Raw genomic sequence first — 26,258 nt, forward strand, 5'->3', positions numbered from 1 at the left:
GGTTTATATTAATGTGCTCATTCTAATGCTTAAATGTTTCAGTAGTAACTTAGACAAGGCTTGTATGATAGATAGTGTCAGCGCTTTGTAACAGTCCGAGCTAAGTTGTAACTTTAAGGTTTCCAGCACAGTTTGTATTTTTGCGGTTTCTCAGTAATAGGAAGAGCTGCAATTTTTCGTCTTATTAATGTAAAAAGAGAGAGAAAAGAGAGACTGGTAAGGGAACAACTGTTTATAGCTTCTTCCTTACATAAATAGTTGTGCCCAAAAGTTTGCATAACCCCTTGCAGAATCTGCTAAATCTTAATACTGTTAACAAAGTAAGGTGGATCATAAAAATCCCATGTTGTTTTTTATTTAGTACTGTACTGAATAAACTATTTCACATAACAGTCCACATTTTACATAAAGTCCACAAGACAAGATTATTGGTGAATTTATAAAAAATTACCCTGTTCAAAAGTTTACATACCCTTGATTCTTAATACTGTGCGTTGTTATCTGGGTGATCTACTGTTTTTTGTTTTGTGATAGTTGTTCATGAGTCTCTTGTTTGTCCTGAGCAGTTACACTGTCCACTTTTCTTCAGAAAAATCCTCCAGGTCCGGCACATTCTTTACTTTTCCAACATCTTTTGCATATTTGACCTCTTTCCAGCAGTGGCTATATGATGTCGAGATCCGTCTTTTCACACTGAGGACAAATGAGGGACTCGTACACAACTATTACAAAAGGTCCAAACATTCACTGATGCTCAAGAAGCTAACACGTTACATGAAGAGCCAGGGGGGTGTAAACTTTTGAACAGGATATTCAGTGTAAATCGTTATTATTTTGTTTAAAGATCTTTTTTTTTTCATTTAGTACTGCCCTTCAGACACTAAATAAGATAGTTGCATGTCTCACAGAAGACAAAATACTAACAATTTACACAGATCATCCTGTTCAAAAGTGCCAAGATAACAGCTCTGAGTCTTCTCCTATAATGCCTGATAAGTTTGGAGAATACATAGCAAGGGATTTGAGACCATTGCTCCATACACAGTCTCTCCAGATCCTTCAAATTTCAAGGTCCACGCTGGTGGACTCTCCTCTTCAGTTCACTCCACAGGTTTTCTATGAGTTTCAAGTCAGAGGACTATGATGGCCATGGCAGGACCTTTTGTGGTAAATAAACCATTTTTGTGTTGATTTTGATGTATGTTTCGGATCATTGTCCTGCTGGAAGATCCAACCATGGCCCATTTTAAGCTTTCTGGCAAAGGCAGTCAGGTTTTCATTTAATATCTGTTGATATTTGAGTCCATGATGTCATGTATCCTAACAAAATGTCCAGGTCCTCTGTCAGAAAAACAGCCCCAAAATACTAAAGAGCCACCATCATATTTAACTGTGGGCATGAGGTACTCTTCCATATGGCTACCTCTCTGTGTGCACCAAAACCACCTCTGGTGTTTATTGTCAAAAAGCTTTTTTTGTTTCATCTGACCATAGAACCCGATCCCATTTGAAGTTCCTGTAGTGTCTGGCAAACTGAAGACGCTTGATTTTGTTTTTGGATGAGAGTAGAGGCTTTTTTCTTGAAACCCTTCAAAAGAACTTGTGGTGATGTAGATGACTTCGGATTGTAGTTTTGGAGACTTTCTGACCCCAAGACGCAACTAACTTCTGCAATTCTCCAGCTCAAGTCAAGTCAAATGGCTTTTATTGTCATTTCAACCATATACAGCTGGTACAGTACACAGTGAAATGAAACAATGTTCCTCCAGGACCAGGACAGGACAGCTGTGATCCTTGGAGATTTTTTGTCCACTTGAACCATCCTCTTCACAGTGCGTTGAGACAATATAGACACGTGTCCCATTCCAGGATGATTCATAACATTTCCATTTGACTGCAACTGTTTAATTATTGGTCTGATGGTGGAAATGGGCATTTTCTATGCTTGTGCTATTTTCTTATAGCCGCTTCCCATTTTGTGAAGCTCAACAACCTTTTGCCGCACATCACAGCTATATTCCTTGGTCTTACCCATTGTTATGAATGACTAATGGAATTTGGCTTATGTGTCACCTCATATTTATATCCCTGTGAAATAGGAAGTCATGGTCAAACAATTTTCTGTTCCAAGTCAACCAGGTGTAATAAAAATGTTAAATATCAATGGGAATAGACTTCAAATATACTTTTCTCATATGAATTCATAGGGATGCCAATAATTGTTGCAACCTAAATTTAACAGATTTTTTTTATAAACCTGTCTTGTGTTTGCAATTGTTTGATATCCATGAGAGCAGAGTATTTTTGTGATTTTTTTTTTTTTAACAAAAAGGTTAGACAATAAAGACAATTTTTCACAGCCTTCTTTGCTCATATTTACCAAGGGTGCCAATATTAATGGTGGGCACTGTCTGGTAATGTGGCCAATGCTTTGAACTGTGGAATTGAGGTGCACAGTATAACTGGGATTCCAATCCATAGTCTACACCTCTAAGTTTCAAACATGACAAACTGGTTAAATAGCTTTTTGTTTCTTTGAAATGTATAATAAATACAGATACATTACTTGAAATGAACAGGTAATGTCTCATAAAGAGATTCAAATAGGAGGCACACTGTTCTTTTTAGAAAGCTTTCCAGGGCATTTGCTGGAGACTAGAGATGTGCACTTGGACTGGGATGCAACAAAAAAGTCACACAAGCGATGAGTTCATTTATTCGTCCTTAGTAACTGCCTGATCATGAGCGTGGTGGCTTAAATGAAGCTAGTTTGTTTGTATTTTGGGGGAGTACAAACAACTAATTTCCAGAGGTTTTGTTTTCAGTGTTGGTCCAGTGTTTTCAGATGCATAATGGTAGGGTTCATATTAAATTTTTTTTTTAAACCCAAAGTTTAGGCCACACCCACTGTGTTTTTAAACCCATTCAATTCAAATACAGATATGGATATTTGGAGCACTAAATAGATACAGATACAAATAAAGAAGGTGTCATTTTTGACATTGTTGTTTTTTCTTAGTGGCATCATTGCAAAAGTTTTGCATCCAAAATGCATGATAGTGCATATTGTACAGTTTACATAACAACTCTTTACACTGGTTTCTAGTAATTTTCTGCAACTGAATAACTATACAGCTTTTCTGCATCCATGCCATATATTGTTCTGGTGCTCTGTCTAGTTAGCATTCACTGGCCTTATTAATATCCTGAATATTTATTGTCTTGAATATTTATTGTTCTGAGTACACTGTATTTGCACTTTATTTAGTCCTGTGTATCAGGCTGCTGTAGTGTTACGGTCCTGAACAAACGAAACCTCATTCCAATGTGTACAACTTATATGGAGGACTGACTATCAAACCAACTTCTGTAGAATGATGAAAAACGACTTTCTTGCATATAGTAGCTGATGATTATTTGAATAGAATTACTGATTTACATTAATCTCTTATTGAAAGCCGAGGTGAGTTAATGTCATTGAATTAAAGGATTGATATGTCTCTGTCTTTGTCTCTGTCCACTATCTCAAGGGACTGGGGTCTTCTTTCTGGCCTGTACAGAAGGGGAACAGATCAGCTTTCTGTTTGACTGTATCGCTCGAGGCAGCTCTCCAAGCAGGACACCGTTTGGATTGCGTCCCTCCCTACCAGGTCCATACAGCATATGTGTGTGTGTGTGTGTGTGTGTGTGTGTGTGTGTGTGTGTGTGTGTGATATTCATTCTTCATTCTCACACTCTGCACTCTCCATCTCTCTCTCAAGCTAATTTATTATTAACACTCTTACAACACAGCAATTTTCCAACACTAACGATTTCCTATTAATTAAAGAAGGACATGTCATACTTTTGATCAATTTATAGTTACATCTAATGTTGCGAAATGTCCGCAAAACAAGTTAGTTCATTTATCACTTATGTTATAACAGCTATAAACAGTGATTTTGTCACCTACATATAGCTATCAAAGCCCTCAGTCTTTAAGATGTGTGTTTCTGTGTTGGAAATTTAAAGCTTTAACTCTGGCTGTTTCAAAGCGCTGACACTGGGGACTTCCAAAAAGGATAAATAAATGTCATTTCACAGAAAACTTAACCATATCAACAATTACACATATTGGACGATTACACAATCTGGCACGTTGACCATAACATTACAACGAGTGTATTAATATTGCAAACATTTTTAATGACCACACTCAGTAATAGTGCTCAGTGGCCTCAGATTGGATTCCCTTGCACTCTATATTAAAGATAATGCTTCAACAGCATAACATCTTAAACATAAAACTAAGCATGAGGAGTTCAGTGCTAGTAGCACACTACGTTTACATTTTACAGCATTTGGTAGACGCTCTTATCCAGAGCAACTTACATTTATTCCATTTATACATTTGAGCAGATGAGGGTTAAGGGCCCAACAGTGGCAGTTTGGTGGTGCTGGGGTTTGAACTCATGACCTTCAGAGCAGTAACCTTAACCACTGAGCTACTGCTATCACTGCCCACACTAACTGCAACTGACAAACAGAGCTAAATCAAATGCTCCTTGATGCCCCTGATTGCTTAATACTGTGTTGGTTATTTGTTTTGTTATTTGTATCGATCAAAAAAAAAAAAACCCAAATGTTCTGATATTCAGTCTGAAACAAATGGTATTGATGCAGCCCAGACAGTGGGTCCACAAATTGCTTCATGTTCTTATAAAATCACGCTTTAATTAACTTTCATTGATCCCTTCAATGATACTTTATTTTGCACAGAGACTACAGCAGATTAAAATCAATGGTCATAATGTCATAATTATAAAATGTCAAACCAAAAACTAGTTTCACACTCAGTAACTCCTGGAGTTCTCGAAAGTACGGTGAAATTAAGAATTAAGTTCGTTCTCCCATGTTAAAATCCAACAACCATTTATCACCATTCAGCTCTTTGTATATTTCACAATTTTACCTCAAAAAGAAAAATATTTTCATCTTGGATATATCGCATACGTCTCGGAATTATTATTATTATTCTTTAAGACTTCTCAAGTAATGAAAAACTCTCAGCCAGTGCATTAGCAGTGTGGAAGTCACTATTCAAGTGCAGCTCAGAGAGAGATGTGGAGAAGCAGCTTGACAGCTTAATCGAATGGGCTATAGATGAGTGAGCAGAGAATGAAACTGGGTATAAAAGCGGCAGAGTATAAAACTTTTTAGTGAGTGTTGTTTTTGTGTCATGCCTAAAAGCTCACTCAATATCTCAATATCTGCTTTATTACCTCACATTTTTAAAGTGGAAGGAATGAAATGACATTTAATACTGTACACCAATGCAAGTGCACAATTTCACTAGGAACACCGTGTTAATGGACAACAAGCACTAATGGATGGCAATAACATCTGCTTAAAAAGTTAAACTTTCTAAAGTTTATAGACTTTTACTTCTACTCTGATGTAATTATGCATCAGCCAGTAGATCATTTTGGAAGGGGTTTTAATCGTTCACCTTGATGTATAGCAAGATGGAGGAGAAGCAAGTCATGGTTGTTAACGAACATCCAGTCTAAAGATCACTTAGATTACTGAGGATGGTATCATTTAAAAACCATGAAGATGGCTTACGACTACAATTGTTATGATAGTGTTAGGACTGCTATTGCCACAAATAGGTTTGCACTCAAGTCTCCATCAGTGAACAGTTGATAACTTTAACAAAATAGACTTCATGTGAAAACTGTAATGAATTTCCTGGTTACACAACTGCACTTTTTAACCATGCAGTACACAGATATAGAAGGGAATTAGTTAAAATTGTACAGTCTGGTGTCATGAGGATGGGTTCCCTTTTGAGTCTGGTTCCTCTCAAGGTTTCTTCCTCATATCATCTCAGGGAGTTTTTCCTTGCCACGTCGCCGCTGGCTTGCTCATTAGGGATAAATTTATAAATTTAAATGTAATATTCTGAATTGATATATTTTTTAAAGCTGCTTTGTGACAATGTCCATTGTTAAAAGCACTATACAAATAAAATTAAACTGAATCCAGAGCTGTACTAGTCAACTGTATGAGCATAGACATACATGCATTTTAGCTTACGGAGGCTGGTTCCAAGGCTAGTCTAAACAGCGCTAGTTAGCAATGATGAAATGCTAAAAATTGTCTAAAATGTAGCACTATAGGATATTATACTAGGATAGTGAATTTAACAATTATTGCATCATACTTAAGTCTGCATTCTTAGCTTAATGATATAAATTAACTTTTCCTGGAAAATGTTTCTAGATATTTAACTCTTTTTACCAGAGGCCAAAAAATCTGAATTTCCCCCTGTTTTGGAGGTTCCTGTGTTCATCATTGAATTTATTCATATCACACTAAAAAATAAAAAAGGGTATATATATATATATATATATATATATATATATATATATATATATATATATATATATATATATATTTTTATTTGGCCTGCTAGAATTAAATGTGATAAATTTATTGTGGCAGTTATATACAGTGCTTTACTATCAAAAATGCTATACTTGTGCTGTCTGGTATCTCTGTACCCATGTTATTGTGGAGAGGTGTGAATTGTTTGCCCAGCAGAGGGCTCAAACCCCACCCCCACACAGAATCACAATACTCTATACACAGAAACCCAACAGGGTCCTGACTTACTTTATAACAGACCTGCAGCGATAAAATAATTAATTTGTTTATACTGACTGAAAATGATGATATTGAAATTATGCTAATTGACTTATCATAATAAGTCGATTTCTGACGCTGCTACAGTTAAAACAGTTGCATCCAGAAGAAAGAATTCCTATCTGGCTAGTGTTGCTGTAGGTTTTTTTGTTTTAAAAACAAAAATATGCAAACATACACATCACTTCTTTTTTCTGATGGATGCCAAAAATGTCCTTGTGAAAGCAGCCTAAAATAATACAACTGTTTCTGGAGGAAAATGGAAAATATATAGATTTTTCAACTTAATCAACCTGTCATGGAGGCGGACAGATGGATGCTGGTTTATGGTTTTTATTAAAACCACTGAAGCAAACAGACAAAGAGCTAGGCTAAACTCAAAATGAAGGCATGCTAATGGTAAGGCGATTGGCCAACTGGCATTATCTAGACAAGGCTATTGGGATAAAAGATTAAAACAGAGGAGCAAACGGTCAGAGACCAAAAACAAGGATCTTGACAAGGATAAAGCAGTTACTTGGATATGAATGAACGATAGAAGTGAAATGTGGGTGTAACCTGAGATTAGACAACAATACAAAACATAAGGCAAAATCAACAAAAAGTGCTTGGAAAGAAAAGAACCAAAGTCAAAGAACATGATTTATTCATTCATCTGCAGTAAGCACTTTATCCTGGGCAGGATCGTGTTGGATCCGGAGCCCATTCCGAGAACACTGAGAATGCACCCAGAACCATGACAGGGCACTTTAATTTGAAATAAATAAAATTTCTTGTATTTCATTGTAAAGCACACTTTTGCACTCATAGAGTACATATTTCCAATTTCCTTATCAACCTACTCAAGTTTGTGCTTGGGCTATATTGCCTCCAGTACATTAAGACAAGAAACTAGTGTGTGTATCATTAGTCGTGCCCTGGAGGGGACAAACCAGAATCAGCCTTTATTTATTTATTTATTTATTTTTTTATAGCAGCAGTTAATAGGTTGTGCAATTACAATTTTATTGAGTGTACTTGTGGTTGGATGTCACGCAGCTGCAGTGTCTTTCATTACTATACACTGTTAAATCACGTTAATTATCATTAATGAGTGTTAATGAATGGTAATTAAATGATTTATAAAGCTTTCCACAGGCTTCATCTGACTTGACAATATGTCTGTATTGATTCATGCCGGTCTCCTCAGCACACTTCAGGAAAATTGGATGCTGTATTTCCTCTCAAATTCAAATTCTGACATGGTCCTGATATTGTAGTAAAAAATAAGTGAGCGATTTGCATTTTTAATCCATCTCCCATCAGAGATCTTTAATGGATGATCACTTGGTGGTGGGAGATCTGCCAATACATATTGTAATTAATTAGTAGCATAATTTAAAGCTGTAGTGTTTTTTGTGGCTTTGACTGTGCGACATTGTAAAACTGAGACATTCACAGTGTTTTTTTTTTTTTTTTTAACAGCTAAAAGTAGCAATAGCACTATCACTGACACTGACTCGTCAGCTAGGGCAGAGGGAAATACTTACGTTGGCTCGAGTGTGTGTTTGTACTCTTCTCACAGGTCATCTCATATTCCATTTGTCAGATTAGCACACTGCCAGCTTTACGTATGAATATATGATGTGATGAAGGAAATTTGCCAGGCAGAACCTTCTCTTGATACTTTGCATAGCTCAGTGTGCTCTAACAGGATCAGGTGTCGAATGTCACAGGCCGAATCAAAGCCACGAGGGCCGCTGGATAAAGCTGATCATTGATGTTTGCGTTGGAGAGAAATTCTAGAAATATCTATTTACAGTTACTTGTATCTGCTTACAGATATGAGTCACAACACCCTCAGCTCAGTAGACTGGCACCACTGACGCAATTATTTTGTGCAAAGTTGGACAGTAGGTGGAGTCAAAATTTGACATTTAGTTGTTACTAAGCAGGGTGGTCCTGCTGATGCGTGTGTGTGAGACTTTATGTTAGTGATGTTACCAATAATCAATGAACTAACTAGTTTCAAACTGTAAACAGAAACATCATAACACATACAGTGAGGGAAAAAAGTATTTGATCCCCTGCTGATTTTGTACGTTTGCCCACTGACAAAGAAATGATCAGTCTATAATTTTAATGGTAGATTTATTTGAACAGTGAGAGACAGAATAACACCAAGAAAATCCAGAAAAACGCATGTCAAAAATGTTATAAATTGATTTGTATTTTAATGAGGGAATATTTGACCCCTCTGCAAAACATGACTTAGTACTTGGTTTAAAAACCCTTGTTGGCAATCACAGAGGTCAGACATTTCTTGTAGTTGGCCACCAGGTTTGCACACATCTCAGGAGGGATTTTTTGTCCCACTCCTCTTTGCAGATCTTCTCCAAGTCATTAAGGTTTCTAGGCTGACGTTTGGCAACTCGAACCTTCAGCTCCCTCCACAGATTTTCTATGGGATTAAGGTCTGGAGACTGGCTAGGCCACTCCAGGACCTTAATGTGCTTCTTCTTGAGCCACTCCTTTGTTGCCTTGGCCGTGTGTTTTGGGTCATTGTCATGCTGGAATACCCATCCACGACCCATTTTCAGTGCCCTGGCTGAGGGAAGGAGGTTCTCACCCAAGATTTGAGGGTACATGGCCCCGTCCATCGTCCCTTTGATGCGGTGAAGTTGTCCTGTCCCCTTAGCAGAAAAACACCCCAAAGCATAATGTTTCCACTTCCATGTTTGACGGCGGGGATGGTGTTCTTGGGGTCATAGGCAGCATTCCTCCTCCTCCAAACACGGCGAGTTGAGTTGATGGCAAAGAGCTCCATTTTGGTCTCAACTGACCACAACCCTTTCACCCAGTTGTCCTCTGAATCATTCAGATGTTCATTGGCAAACTTCAGACGGGCATGTATATGTGCTTTCTTGAGCAGGGGGACCTTGTGGGCGCTGCAGGATTTAAGTCCTTCATGGTGTAGTGTGTTACCAATTGTTTTCTTGGTGACTATGGTCCCAGCTGCCTTGAGATCATTGACAAGATCCTCCCGTGTAGTTCTGGGCTGATTCCTCACTGTTCTCATGATCATTGCAACTCCACGAGGTGAGATCTTGCATGGAGCCCCAGGCCGAGGGAGATTGACAGTTCTTTTGTTTCTTCCATTTGCGAATAATCGCACCAACTGTTGTCACCTTCTCACCAAACTGCTTGGCAATGGTCTTGTAGCCCATTCCAGACTTGTGTAGGTCTACAATCTTGTCCCTGACATCCTTGGAGAGCTCTTTGGTTTTGGCCATGGTGGAGAGTTTGGAATCTGATTGATTGATTGCTTCTGTGGACAGGTGTCTTTTATACAGGTAACAAGCTGAGATTAGGAGCACTCCCTTTAAGAGTGTACTCCTAATCTCAGCTCGTTACCTGTATAAAAGACACCTGGGAGCCAGAAATCTTTCTGATTGAGAGGGGGTCAAATACTTATTTCCCTCATTAAAATGCAAATCAATTCATAACATTTTTGACATGCATTTTTCTGGATTTTTTTGTTGTTATTCTGTCTCTCACTGTTCAAATAAACCTACCATTAAAATTATAGACTGATAATTTCTTTGTCAGTGGGCAAACGTACAAAATCAGCAGGGGATCAAATACTTTTTTCCCTCACTGTAATAGGATTTGGTAAGATTTTAATTACAGCGCAGAGTTTTGAATTCCCAAATCTGATTGGTCCAAAGGTATTGATTAATTTTCTATAACAGCAGCTCTGATAGGTTTATATTAATGCCATAGTTTGGGTACAGTGTTGTTTGTAGTAAAAACTCATTCAAGGAAGACATTCTGCTTAATCTTAAGAATAATAAATTCATAAATAAAAGTGTTTTGTTATTTCTCAAAGAAAATCTACAAGCACTGATATACTGAAGTTTACTGTAAGGAGATTTTTATTATATTTGTGGAAGGAGTCTCCAGTGTGAGAAATTTGTACTAGTCAAACCATAAACTTTTCCACCACAAGAAAGTTTTTAACAAATCATTTTGAATTCATTTGGAGGCCAATTTGTTTGAATTATTACATATTATAGGCATTTAAGTTATCTTTTTTATTGACTTGGAAATACTTACATACTTAAAAATATGCTTACAATACTGTAATTCAACCAGGTGTTACAAAAGCTGGCAGTGCTTGTGCATGTTTACTTGGTAACCAAAACGTTTACCAACATGGCAGAAAATAAAGGCATAATTGGATAAAAGTAAGTAAGGCGTTATTATGAAAGTGGAAGCAAGTGATGGGATTTATGTCATCTGTAAATGAAGTGGACCCACAGAGGGTTAATCAATGAAAATTGTAAGCGCTGACAAATTGAATAACACACTTCAGAACACAGCAGTAAATATGGTCACATCCACCCTGTACCTGATCAATAATAATAACAACAACAACAACAACAACAACAACAAGGAGAAGAAGTTTAATTTATTTAGTACCTTTCTAACAGGTCTTATCTGTAAAGGTCACTTTACAATTTTGTAAAAAGAAACACAAAACCTTTTACTAAAAGCAAAGATCAGTTAGCTGAGTCCAAAAGTTGTTGCCATGATCAAGATCAAGATTTTTTTATTGCCACACTGCAGTGTTGGTGGTAATTGAGTGGCTGTAGCTCAGGTGGTAGAGCGGGTTGTCCACTAATCGTAGGGTTGGTGGTTTGATTCCCGGCCCACATGACTCCACATGCTGAAGTGTCCTTGGTCAAGACACTGAACCCCAAGTTGCTCCTGATGGCAAGCTAGCTCCGTGTGAATGGGTGAATGAGACACAATGTAAAGCGCTTTGGAACAACTAAGGTTAAAAAAGCACAATATAAGTGCAGACCATTTACCATAATTGGGTTCAGTATAGCTGAGCAATATATTTAACATTAAACAAAGTACATGGCAAGAAAACAAGACAACACATGTTTGAAATGTGCGTTAATTTTGAGTCAATACAAATTTCAGCAGTGAAAACCATGTGAAAACTGTTGCAGTAGTATAGATGGACTGAAACCATGTGCAGTTGTAGTGATACATTAATACCAAGATATATAACAGTGATAAACAGAGTCTGTGCAAAAAACAACAACATTATGGCAGTACAGATTAAGAGAACATGAGAGTTTTCAGCAGCTGAAGAGAGGTTATGAGTTATAAGTTCTGTAATGATTGAATTTCAGTGGTGTAGCTAATCACAGTTCCACTGATGGCCAACTCTGGCACAGTCCACACAGCTCACATCAAGTGAAACTGAGCCTCTGCAATAAAATAAAAACAAAAATAAGCATCTCAGATATATATATATATATATATATATATATATATATATATATATATATATATATATATATATATATATATATAAACAATCAAACTTGGAGTATATATAAAATTAAAACATTAAAAGCATTTACATGAGTCTGGGTGTGAGAAAGATGCCATGAAGTTGATTTTTTAGTGTGTTCTATATTTAATAAAAAATAAAATAAAATAAAAAAGATTTCTAATGAGGCAGAAGAATCCAAGGAATAACTAGACTTTTGACCTTATGGGGACGTTGGCTGGTCCCCATGAAGAGAAAAATGCAGCCAAAAAAAAAACAAGCAAAAAATAAAAATAAAAAATAGCCAAAATGTTATATTTTGGCTATTGAGGTAAAGGTTATGGTTAGATTTAGGTCTAGCATATGAATATTTAGCTGTATTAATAATGTGGAAGGTCCTCATAAAGAAAGACAACCATATTTATGTGTGTGTTCTCCCATGTGATTGACTCTGAACCCGTCTTCCTCACTTACTTATTTGTATTAATGTGCGCTACTTATTCTATTTCATGATTGCATCATGTGTAGTTTGACGGACTGCTTTGTGAAAGTGTGTGTAACAAGGCCTGAGAGCCAGCACATAGTCTAAAGCTCTGTTGGATTGAATTTTGCCTTACCTGTAAGTAAAGTAAGATAAAAGCAGCTGCCCAAGAAATGAATTGAAATATTCATGTGTGATGATGGAACTATGCACCTATTCTTGGAGGCAAGGAAATGTCTGGGAATGTTTTTAGCTGAAAGATCTTTTTTTTTTACTAACAGGAAAAGCTGAAAATTGTATATTTTCTATTAATTCCTAGTCTGCCAGATTTCTATGTGTTTACATCACCATCATTAACAACTTGTTTAGACAGTGATATGGACCAAACAAGGTGCGCTTTCATCTGTTAAGGATTTTGGAAAGAAAATTAAAATTGGCAAGCCATCCAATTACCAGGAAACATGCATCAGAAATCAAGGTTTGATCGGCTCCTAGAGACTGAAATCAGGTCTTTATTTATAAAATGTAAATGTATGGGGGAACATTTTGATTCATCAAATTTGTGCAACATACTCTATGTTTTGATGAATTTAACAACGAAATCTCCTGGTTTAATATTTAATTATGTCTTTTAATGTACACCTGGGTCTAAAGATGCAAATTCATTGGATTAAGCTGTTAATGAAATGGAAAAAATGGAGAAAAAAAAAACATTCACTGAAACATTGACTAACATTTCATGATCGATCGTAGCTGTCAAAAGGCTTTAATAATACTATGATGAATTCATTATCCCAGGACAGTCATCTTCATCAGATTACTGCCACTTGTGCATCGAACACTCACAGGCAGTTTACCCAGGTGTGTGCGTGCGGCTCCAGTGATTCTCTGAACAGAACAGAGGCTAAAATAATAAACATCTAAAAAATAGATGTATTACCATCTAATATCCAGACTTCACTCTGCCAAATGTGTGTGTGTGAGAGAGAGAGCGAGAGAGAAAGAGAAAACAAGAGCGAAAGGGAATAGTATCATTTTTGTTCATTTGGGCTGATGGTAATTATCTGTTTGTGTTTTCAGACCTCAGCGCTCAAGCGTCCTCTGTGGAGGAGAGGATTACGCAAGAAGCTAGCGAGCTGGAGAAACGCCTCAGCATGCTGTCAGTGTGCAGCCGCCAGAGCAGCACACGTAACTAACACACACTCACACACGCATGCACACACGCACGCACACATAGTATGTACAGTATCTCACAAAAGTGAGTACACCCCTCACATTTTTGTAAATATTTGATTATATCTTTTCATGTGACAACACTGAAGAAATGACACTTTTGTTGCCAGCGGTTTAGACATTAATGGCTGTGTATTGAGTTATTTTGAGGGAACAGCAAATTTACACTGTTACACAAGCTGTACACTCACTACTTTACATTGTAGCAAAGTGTCATTTCTTCAGTGTTGTCACATTAAAAGATATCATCAAATATTTACAAAAATATGAGGGGTGTACACACTTTTGTGAGATACTGTATATACACGTGAAAGCATATTATTCAGTAAACACAGTGCAACCAGTAGGGAAATCATATAGTAATTAGAGAGAGGAATGTAGGTATAAACCTGCTGATGCATCATGGGAATAAAAGAGAGTGGTTGTGAAAGTGGGATCCATGAACCATATCCAGGAAATTTGTGTTGTTGTTGTTTAAAAAAAAAAAAAAATCCATAATGGTGGAAATCACAGCTAACCATTATCAAAGTTGTACTTTATTATTATTAGTCTGTTTGACCAGCCTCTTGAATTGAATCTGTTTAATCCAAATCTCAAGAACTCAAAAACCTTTATGCCTATAATTTATAATGTTACATTATTAAAGCGATAATCCACTGACAGAACACATTAATTAAAGAGATAGTTCATCCCAAAAAATTTAAATTCTGTCATCAATTACTCACCCTCATGTCATTCCAGACCCGTAAGACTTTCATTCGCCACAAATGAAACCTCCAGGTTTCATACAGAATGTCTTCATTTGGGTTCCGAAGATGACCGAAAGTCTTATCTGTTCTGTCAGTGGATAGTTAAGGAATAGAAACACTATGGCTCTAGAAAATAACCAAAAATATTATCATATACTATAAAGTTAAATAATGAGCCCAATATTTGAATAGTTGGCGTGTGTTTAAAAATCTGTACTGAGGGTGTGGGTGCAATTTTTTACAGATAAAGGGGTATCTGTAAGAAGTTTCCCTGATATAAGGAAATAAATAAACTACATAACACTGCACCATTAAACACTCCACTGCTTTACCAATGAAGTGTGCGTTTCTAAACAGATTGCCAGATCATGTCTCAGTCATTAGGATTATGGTCATTTAGTGTAGATGGAATTTGGAAACAGTTTTGGAGGTTACACTTCAGTTGATACAGAAACAGTCAATCTAGCAACCCTGATATCATTTTCTCTGCATGTGCTTTTTCGTGATCTGTTATTTATTCTTTCTTCTATTTGGTCAGCCTCCCACTCCAGCTCCACAGGAGATGCTCGCAGCATCTCTAGCTCCTCCTCTGAGACCAGCCACTCAGATGCCAGCTTGAGCAGTCGCCTAGCAACATGGGCTGATCCAGTCCGATACCCCACTCCTACAGAGCCCTCTGTGTCTGTAACAGGAGTGACGGGGTCCAGGCCATCCAGTGAGGAGCATCATGAAGGACTACTTCGCCCACCGACTAAACCGCCTCGCCACAGAGGACTTCAGGAGGCCGGGCGACAGAGCTCAACTGACAGTGGCATCGCCACAGGAAGCCACTCGTCCTACTCTGGAAGCTTCTCATCCTACACAGGCAGCTTAGATACCACGCAGGGAGAGATTGAGGAGTTCGGCTCAGTGATGAGCCTCACACTGAACACAAATTCCAGCACAAACCTGACTGCAAACCCCAACACTCCAACTTCCAATTCTAACACAAACCCCAGCCTTCCTCTACAGTTACAAACATCCAGTATGTTAGCCAGCCCTGCTGTCTTGCCACCAGGGCACAGACCATGTGTATGCCCCATCACTGAGGTCTCTGAAGCACAGGAAATGGAGTACCAGGTGCCTGTTCAGCTCTTGCAGCACTACGACACCCCTCGCAGACTCATCCAGCCCCACCCCTCCACCTCGTCCTCCACTCAGAAGCCCAAGTGTGGCCTATTAGAGCCACAGGGAAGCCCTGCTTCACCCAAACTGACTGCACCCTTGAGGCTGAGTGTGAGCAGTGACGGAGTACTACCCCCTGGAGGCTTGACCTTGCAGCGACACATTCTCTGTCCTGTATGTGGAGGACTGAAGGTAGTGTTTTTTCCCTCTCTTTTCTCCATCCTGTCTGTCTTTCTATGTGCACATTAAATTCCATTTTAACTCAGTCATCATGAGAATGAAGAAACCATTAATCAGGGCTGCCAGGTCTGGATACAGCCCAGTTGAACAAAACTAGCGCGATACCAAAACTTCAAATTGAAAGCCGTTTTACATGCAAAATCGTGACTTTGTAATATTTACAAAGTGAAATCACAACATACATTTTAACAACGGCTTTAAAATGATGCACTTTTCTTAAGTACTTTTTTCACCAAATTCCTGAAATGGTCTTGTGTCGCAAATATTCATAAATAAAGAATAGCTATGAACATGAGTCAGTACAAAATAGACTAAGCATTGACTGTTTGCATCAATAAAATTCCACCTTACTTATTTTGCTCACTAAAGGTTAATATAATCAACGCAAATAATGAATGTGAAATGCACAACTCGCAGGCAAAAAAGTTAAAAAAAATATTGTTAATATGCAAGAAAAACATGGATCTGGAAACACTTTGACTTTAAAGAACATTTTAAAATAATTTAAAAATATGAATGTGTTATTCAACAATTGTTCAGTGAAAATTACTCTCCATGCACCATATGTTTGTAATGAATTCCTTTAAAGCATTATTAGATATTGTTTTTTTTTCTTTTCAGTTAAACTTTTGCCTTTTCTCTTTGCACACTGCAGAGTGTGTAGGAGTGAGAAATGTTTCTCTACACAGCTTTTAATTCTTTACTTTAATGCACTTTCCTATTAAATCTTAAAACTTCACACTCGTTGCACCTGCTTTTTACTCTGGCGACGGCCCATCAGGAGGTGTAGCAAAACAAACCTGCTGTGTGAATTTAAAGAAGGTTGTCAGCTTGTTTTTCTTTGCCAGCATCAAAACACACATTAATTAGCCTCAGAAATGAACTTGTGTCTCAAAAATAGCTAAATACACTACAGGTGGTAAATTATTCTGAGAGAAATGTTTACTGAATCCTGCTTGGTTGGAATGAAAATGTGCAACCACACTGCCTCACCGCAGATAAGACCGGACACCAAGTATTAGCAAAAAGATACTGAACCATTGATTTTTCACCTCTTGATAAAGGGTATCTTTATATTGCTTAATCGAGATAAGATCGTGGATCTTATTGACAACCTGCTACTATTTAGTTGTCCGGATTTTCTTCCTGCCGGCTTTTCATTTGTTCCAGTTGACCTGCTATATAAGTATGCATGTAAGCAGTTGTGTTATATGGCTGTACTTATCATCAGATACAAAAATACCAGTGCTGCTATAGCCGATGAACCGATGTCAGCAGATACCATTATGGCCCCATTTATGCCTCCAGTCATCATTAGAACAGATTAGCATTTTTGCCTGAAGTAGATTGGAGATGCTGCGCATAACAATTGTGATGTTATTTTACTGACAAGAGCATATAACAGCGAACTTCACAACTTAACAAATTATATATGCTGCTTGTCAGGTAATTATGCTAACTAACTACAGGACATTTAGACATAAAAACAAGTTCTGGCAAAACAAGCTGATTACTTAGCGTGTACTAAATGAACAAAATAACATCTTTAAACAAAATAATAACAATTTATGTTATTAATGTTTGCAACTTTTATAATAGTTATGCATGAGTGTGTGCAGATTCTGCAAGGCATAAAATAACTTCCTTCATTAAATGACCTCAACTGTAGCTCTGTTAAAATCTTGTAGAATATATGCCAAACAGGTTGCTGTAATCATTTACATTATAGTGGCTCTCTTGACGCTAATAAGACAAAAAAAAAAAAAATGCTGTCTTTTGGAAAGCAAAGCTTTGCCTCTGTCTTGAAGGCTTTCCTGTGACGGAAAATGTCCATAAATGTTAGATAAACACCTCCTTTATAGTAAACTTCATTGATTATCATTTTGATTTGTTAAATAACAATAAGAATATTGGTTTATTATTAGTCTTAGATTATGTTGGGTGTCCCCCATACAAGTCCATATAAATTAACTTTTACTATAGAAATGATAAAATGTTAGAACAAGGGCGTTAATATAAACCTGTTGTTAATATAAAGCTGCTGTTATATAAAAAATTAATCAACACCTTCTAACCAATCAAGAATTGATCATTCAACAGTGCAGTGGTGTATTAATCTACACATATAATATGCACAATGAATTTCTTTTCTTGCTCCCACACGCGGCTGTAATGTAATGCGCGCTGATGTACTCTAATTAGAGACAACTCAAATCCCGTGATGTTACTCTCTGCAGATGGTAATGCCTTCTACACACACACGTTCCTCTCATGTCCTTGCTGGACTAGGTAAGGCTTTTTATTTCCTTATTACTGCAGAAATATAATGTCTTTTTACTGGCTTTAGGCTGTTATTGGGTATAACTGTCTTCATTAATCTTTTAGAAAAATCAAGGCCTGAAACGAGCAGCGCTGCCATATCTGCAGGTCCTGAAGGCGTGAGCGTGGGCCAATCCACAGAGGTAAACAGAATATTTTAATTATTCTAATGAGGGGTGGCACCACTACTCCAAGAGTGGTGGGGTAAAATCTTTGTCTGAGAGAAGTTGTACAACTGTTATTAGTCTATAAAGACATACAGGCTAACTGTGTGTTTTGCTTTTAGCGCTATATGAAGCCAGGCTCTGAGTATAATACAGTAACAGAGCACAACACATCTTTTCATGAATATCAAGGTAGTTTGTTTCGACCCCACATGCTTCATTTTGCATTTTACTCGTCAGGAAGCTAATAACAGCAAAGAAATTCGGTCACAAAGTTAGATGGCACAAATTCTAAAATATATATTTTAAAAATCGAAGACATGTTCACGCAATAGTCTGTCTGTCTACAGCAGTTACTGTCTGTTTCGCTAAACATTTTCCCAGCAAGCCTTACTTATAATATTTAAAGAATGTCATTTGAGGAATTGATTCAGAATACAGAATATATGCATATGTCACTTAAAATGTTTAAACCTTAACGATACTGATTCAATACATGATTATTATGTGCCAGTGAGCGCCAAATACAGTTTACAGTTACCCCTTTATCGCTCATAGGAGATCCCCTTTAAGAGAAACCTTCCAGCTGAACTGGAAGTTTTGATTGGTTTTTCAACTGTGTCAGACCTGTCTGTTATTGCCTGACGTGATGGGTCACCACACCGGTATTTTAAAAATGCCGGGTCAAATGCCAGCTAGCCCCTGTTGCTCTGGCGGCCCTGATTGTAGTATTCACTTTTTTGGTTGACGGCTGAGATCATCGTATGAGCTTGCAAGTAAAATGATATTTTTGGATCTAGGATGAACACAAGTTAACGTTAGGGTTAAGGTAAGGGCTAAAATAAGCACTAGGGTTAAGCTTTGCTTTAGAGCTAGGGGTAACACACTTGCAAATGCAGTCTAGTCATGATATTAGATGGAAGGGCTATCTGATATCTCTCAGAACCGATAAAGTAAAGCTATTAGGGCTGAGCAATGTCTAATTGATGGCACAATAGGAATGAAGAAACAATTTTTATACACACACAAACACAGATGGGCAGCTAAATCAGATAAATCAAGATGTTTCAGGATTTGCATGAATCTACCATCTGGACTAGAAAGAAATCAACCCCAGCCTCACTTCTTGATACCGTTTGATGTATTTCTCCGACCATTGGTTGTGCTATTCCACAAAATGCAGCTCCTCAAAAATCCCAAATAATCTGCTTTTAAACTTTTGTTAACAGCCAAAAATGTAAATATACGGTATATTGATGTCTTTGTTGTGGTTGAGGGATTGTGGATCAAGTAGATCCTTGGTTTATTGTGGTTACATTATAATTAGAGTTAGGTTTAACCCTAATGAAAGGCATAAGGATTAGTGTTAGACTTCATCTTGAGCATGTGATTTACCTTCACAGGCCGAGCAGTTGAGCAGGTACGAGCTGATAAGCGGCCAAGTAACACAGAAGTGCTTTTGGGAAACTGAGGGTGAGTTTGGAGTTCCACCGAGTTTGTAGTGTCTTAGATAAGTATGACTGGAATGACAGCCCTGTATTTTCCTCTCATCAGGATGTTCATCAGCAGTGCCTACATCTCCCATGAGCTCTCTGAGGCTTTTCAGACACTCATCCTTGTCTGGTACGTCTCAAGACTAGCTTAGTATTTTGACAACTTCTGTTTGTTAATAGAACAAAAGGTCAGCTTTGACAGATCATTAACTGGAGTGTGAGCTTGCTTAAGAGGGAGTTTATTATAAGCGCTCGAGCAAGATGTAAATGTCCGACCTTGTTGTATTCTGCCTGTCAGATCCCAGTGGCATTTATGAGTGTGTGGCTTTTCCCATGGAGCCATTCAGAAGAACAGAATTCAGTGGAGGACTGTGCATTCTGATACATGTATAAACATGTTGACCCTAAATCCATCTTGTATTACTTAGAGTAAAACTCCACCCTGATTAAAGATTAAAAAGTTACAATGAAGTTTAATAGGAGAAAATATTTCAACAATCTCAAACATAAGGGATAATGGTTTGCTGTTAGCTCCTAAAAACAAAAGAGCAAGAGCTCCCCCCCCACTCACCATTTTCAGTGTCATATTAATGAGCCATTAACATAGTGGAGATGTTGGTGTAAAAGTTGGACTCTTCCCAGATTGCAATGCAGCTATATGACACAGTTGTACCAAGTTATAGCATAGATTCTGCTCAGCAAGTTAAGATCTAGGAGATGGCAATGGTGATGGTGGTATTATCATGTAAGTTGAAGCTGATCTGTTTGAGTTGAGTGTACATTTGAGGTAGAAAAAAAATGTGTATTACAGATTAAAGGATTAAAGTGTTGTTGGTAGTTGAACAGCATTGTGGGTAATGTAGTGAAAAGAGACCAACTTGTCGAAGCTGAAGTACTATATTTATTTGTATTGTATTACTGTATACTGTAAGTGCTTACTCATAGCCAGACCAGTCAGTCAAGTTAATGCTTGGTGCACGTTCACTTGTCTAAAGCAATGAAGCACTGTGTGTATTTTGTCAGGGAGATCATTAGGTCTATCAGGTGAACCAGGTTCTACAGTCTCAGACCGGCTTCAGGGGGAATCCGTGAATTACGTCAACATCCCTGTTAGCCCCATGTCTAAACGACAGCTACACTACATGGAGCTGGACCTGCAGGATGTACAGGAAACTGGCCACACTGTCAGAGGTGAGCCATCCTGTCTTGTTTTATCATTACTGTGGCTGGGACAATATATTATCAATATTGTGATAAATTACGACACAAGCAATGACAATATTTTAGTATTTCTGGAAGCAGCTGAATATATGTTAAAGTGTTGTACTGAATCTTTACAATGTTGTGCAGAAATAAATAAAAAATCCCTCATTTTCTATGCAAACCTAAATATAGCAATACATATTGTCTTTTAGAGAAATGTCTTCCAAAGTTCATCAAATGATCACCCACCTCTTCTCATTACCATCCATCTATTAGATTGTCTATCACTCCAACTTCCTGCACTGTGCCATATTACAGTTAATGCAGTATGACTTTTCTTGATGTTTGTCACGAATCGAGGTTGAGCCAGAAGCAAGTGCAGATAACATTTATTTAAACAAACTTACTATGAAACAAAGACACTAAGACAACTTGGTATAACACTGTGGCATGAAACAAAACTCCAAGACATAAACAACCAGAGTCTAGGACAACGAAAGACAAGCAAACAGTGCAGACAAGGACTACACACACACACACACACACACACACACACACACACACACACACACACACACACACACACACACACACACACACACACACACACACACACACACACACACACACACACACACACACACACACACACACACACACGAGTGCTCATTAACCAAATGTGAGTCAGGTGCAGGTGGTCGTGTGACAGCTAGTGCAGTGCAGTGGCTGATGGGAAGTGGAGTCCATAGTTTCCTGATACATGACAATGTTGAGTCCTTTGAAAAAAAATTATGAAGATCCAGATGTGTAAATGTTATAGAGACATATCACAGAAGGCTTGTAACTATATTTGCAGCCTTGGTTCTACCAAGTATTGATCCAGGGTGTGAATACTTATGCAACCAACAAATGTCTGCTCTTTTTGTTTAATTAACCTTTGTGTCACAATTCTTTGGATTTTTAAATATTGGACATGTGTAAATCAAATGGTAAAAATCCCAATTAAGTCTCTCTCAATTCCAGGTTGTAGCACAACAAAAAGTGGTAAAGTTCAAGAGGGTGATTACTTATGCAAGGCACTATATAGCTGCCAATTAAGGCTGGAATAGTATGAAAAGTTCAAAGTATGTTAACCATCCAGCTTAATAATGTAATATCGATGCTTACATTTTAAAGAAGGAGAAATTAAAAGCCAGCTATTATATTTGGTTTGGGAACCAGCTGGAATATTTTAGAGACTTTATATAGATACCCTACAGTAGTTTATTAAAATATCATTTCATCCATCCGTTTTCTGTAATGCTTATCCTACACAGGGTCGCGGGGAACCTGGAGCCTATCCCAGGGGACTCGGGGCACAAGGTGGGGGACACCCTGCACGGGGTGCCAACCCATCGCAGGGCACAGTCACACACATTCACACACTAGGGACAATTTATAGATGCCAATCAGCCGACAATGCATGTCTTTGGTCTGGGGGAGGAAACCAGAGTACCTGGAGGAAACCCCCGAAGCACGGGGAGAACATGCAAATAACGTGCACACAGGTTGGAGGCGGGAATCGAACCCCCAGCCCTGGAGGTGCGAGGCAAATGTTAAGAAGTGTGACTAGACAGAAAATGTATCGTTTTCTTGAATATCACTAGATTTTGCAACTAGTTTTTCAAAGTAATCTTTATCTGTCTTAACCACACAAAGTCTGGTGCCATTTTTCTTTCTTCAATCATCCTTTAACACTTGCTGAAAACTAAAAAAAACTGCAAAAAATAAAAACTTTTATGCATGAAAGCAGCTATTTTCTTTTTACACATCCAGACCTGATGTGATGCTGTTATATCTATACTTTTACAGCATAAGATTACCAGTATAAGTATATTTCTCCTTGTTATGGTATCCTTTTCTTGCTTATTTCTGGCTGTGGTCCACTGCTCTCCTGCATTTTAGCACAGTTATCTGTGCAATGAGTTTACATCAGCACGTCCTCAACGATGAGAAGATATTCAATGTGATCTTTTTACTTGCTGTTTGAAAGTGCTGTTGATTAGAAGTATATAAGACTGCCATTGTTTGTGTGTATACAGGGGCCTCCAACACTAAATACGCACAGATTGACCACGCTGCGACAGAGACGGCTCAGAGAGTTGGAGCCCAGCATGCACAGGGCAGAGAGGAGAGACTGCACGAACTGGAGCAAAGGAGACGAGGAACGCTGAACTAAACACACACTGAACTAACATGATCCATAAACGAAGTACCAGCATCTCTCATGACATTCATCACCACACAGGATATTACCTTTATAAACCTCTGATTTTTATTAAGAAATGTAAGGTTACTAGTAAGTAATAAAGTTTTGGATATTCTGACAGTAACTGCATTAACTGCACATAAAAACTTTTTAAAAGGGGGCAAATTCATCTGATTTTGTGGTTTTATATATTTTATTGTATTATTACTTACTATTGAAGTATGCGAAGACTATAAAATACAGAGTCCATATACACTACTATTAGTTATGGATTTGATGTAAGTACTCTTGATAACTTGTAAATAGTCTACCTTTTTTCTTCAAATGACCAACTTTACAGATTTAATTCTCAAATGTACATCACATGAGAAATAGATCCTGTATTTTTTATTTATTCATTTGACATTTCTATCTTTAGTGCAATAAACAACCTATTCAATAATTTTGATATTCATTATTCAGAAAGTGAACATTGTAAGTATAAACCAGATTTGTTCATTGGTAAGTCTTCATTAAAAGAAACAAGGTGGAAAGAAAAAAAGAAAAAAAAACTCAACAGCCATCTAAGTCACGTACTCCCATAGCAACAACAGGTCTGAGAATCGGATGGCTGCAGTCTGGTCCAAATAACACCTCAAAACCCCAGGCAAAGCAAGTAACATTCTGTAGGCTCACACTCATTGAAGGACAATAGATTGATTCACAAAGTTAGGAGATATGATCTTGGGCAGAATACCTGGATTCAGCCCAATGTCACTCCAGAGCCATAATGCATGCAAGACAACCTTGTCACCACAGCATGCAACTCCACAACTCTATTAACCGAAGTGATGAAGGCTGTTTGCAAAGATACCCATTTCAATTTCTCACACAGGTGCTTAAGGAGGATCTTTAAGGAACAAAAGAGGGAGACTCCACACAGGACTCCTAGGCGACTATGGCCAATAAATGTGCCTCAACACATTGAGAAAGGCAGTAATAAGCATATAGGGCCCTAGAGAGACATCTACAATCTACTGTACTGTGGCATGTTTCAAAGGCTTTTGCAGGTAAATGAGGCTGTTTAGAAAATTGAGGAATTCAATAATGCACAGGGTCCAAGGTGAACACTATCCTCAGAACGATTTCTACTTGTACATAGCTGGCGGGTTAGGGACTCTTGTATTGAGAAGTGTTTACTGGACTGCTAGATGACAGTTCTCAGGCAATTCAGTCTGAGCGACCAGACCCACAGACGCAGGCAAATCTTGCCATTCACCTGGAATGGCAGATCTGCTAATGGAAGAACCCACCAGGGTGTTTAAACAACCAGTGAACAAAGCAGTAGGAACCATCTTGTTCGTCATCTTGGGAGCACAAGTAGGACTCTGTGGCCTAGGTGCTGCACAGAATGAGAAGAATCAGCAGTAAAGAGGGGAAAAGCATACGAGAAGTGATAAGGCCAGATGTGGGCCAGACCATATAGTCGTAGAGGGCTGTACGACTCTAAAACGCCATATGAGAGCCATAAGTGGCAATGTGTTTACTTGGCACTGGAAAAGAGGTCCATCTGTGTGATCTCTCCCAGATCTGGGCTACCATATTCAGCTGCAAATATCACTCCTCTAAATGTATGCACAATCTTGACAGTGCATCTGCTGCACTGTTGCATTACAGTGTTGTCTCAGGTGACAAGCATGAGACAATATCTGAGAACTGGCAAAAAATTTTAGGATGCTCAAGGGTACTAACATATACCATATTTTGGAGTTATAGAGCCTCAAGCCAATTAACCATGTGACCTACTTTGGTCTAGGGAGCACTTCTCCAACTTCACTGTGGGCCTGAGCACTGCAATGTGAGTGGAAATACATAGGAGCCAAATATGACTGTCTTGATGCCAGTGGTAATCAGATAAGACATAGCCACCTGTATGCACCTTGAAAACACTTGTGGTGCTAGGGAGAGATGGAAAGGCAGAACTTTAAATTGTAATGTTTTGATGGGGTCTATAATCAACAAGGCTGTGAAGCCGCAAAAAGCTGGGCGCAAGAGTGTAATTTTTATCCCTGTGGTACGATCATCAGGTACTACTGATCTGAAGTAATCACCATCCAAAAAACAATGTAGAATGACTCACCGCCAACACACTTGAGGCTCTGTGCTATTGTTTAGTTTGGAAGGTGCTATCTTGGGGCCTCCCCCCAGTGTAGATGAAGGGCGCTAAAATGCTTCTTCCCAACCTAAAGGATGTGTGACACAGGTGTACATCCTGTAGGCTTTGGAAGACAGAACTAGGGTGTGGTCTGTTTGGCATGCTGGCTTTGCATACTCCTGTTCAGGATTTCTTATGCAGCAGGGCAAAAGAATGACCCTGGAACACAAGCCAGGTTCCACAAAGCTCATTTACACACAAAAGGCTGGGCAGACTGAAGCAACCACACCCAACGATGTCTATAAACCAAGTTGGCAGAAAGTTGCCCAATTTACTGGCTCGGGTGCCCCACGGTCAGGAATGAGGCGTGAATAAACTACCACAAAGATTGGAGGGACTGCTCCAATGCCACACTCATTGCAATAACATATGCCCTAGGGAGTGATCACTGATATCAATGGTAGGCATATTGATCAGGTATTCCATGTTGTGGGATCAGTTGCATCCAACCCTACTCAGCCATCTGCAGGGTGGCTGTCACAGCTTCCTTAGTGTCTGCCAAAAGGACATGTGAGCTGGCAGGAGCGGAAATAGACCCCTTCCCAAATACTGCCAAGACTGGCAGACTTAAAAGTGGTAAACCATTTGGTAAGCCACCTATAGCCTGGAAGAACCTCCTAGTTTGTAAACATATCCTTAATAAGACTGGAGTAGTTCAACCTTTCTATCCGAATAAACTTTTATAACAAGGATGATAATGATGGAGTCTCCCCTTCCCTATACTTATAACTCACATAGCATATGAGTGTTATTA

The 26,258-nt window shown here is 38.3% G+C and overlaps 1 protein-coding gene across 1 annotated transcript in view; it reads left to right on the forward strand.

The window, feature by feature from the left end:
• dok7b (docking protein 7b) overlaps positions 1-25,336 on the forward strand; it is a 51,649-nt gene extending 26,313 nt beyond the window's left edge. The window contains exons 5-13 of the mRNA XM_017464691.3: positions 3,531-3,650; positions 13,578-13,685; positions 15,018-15,835; positions 18,121-18,172; positions 18,269-18,345; positions 19,770-19,839; positions 19,921-19,989; positions 20,883-21,050; positions 23,144-25,336. Coding sequence (XP_017320180.1) covers positions 3,531-3,650; positions 13,578-13,685; positions 15,018-15,835; positions 18,121-18,172; positions 18,269-18,345; positions 19,770-19,839; positions 19,921-19,989; positions 20,883-21,050; positions 23,144-23,280 — 1,619 coding nt within the window. The 3' untranslated portion in view covers positions 23,281-25,336. The remainder of the gene's footprint in view (positions 1-3,530; positions 3,651-13,577; positions 13,686-15,017; positions 15,836-18,120; positions 18,173-18,268; positions 18,346-19,769; positions 19,840-19,920; positions 19,990-20,882; positions 21,051-23,143) is intronic.
• Positions 25,337-26,258: the final 922 nt, after the last annotated feature.

The sequence above is a fragment of the Ictalurus punctatus genome, chromosome 3 (genome assembly GCF_001660625.3).
Source record: "Ictalurus punctatus breed USDA103 chromosome 3, Coco_2.0, whole genome shotgun sequence".
Classification (NCBI taxonomy): Eukaryota; Metazoa; Chordata; class Actinopteri; order Siluriformes; family Ictaluridae; genus Ictalurus; species Ictalurus punctatus.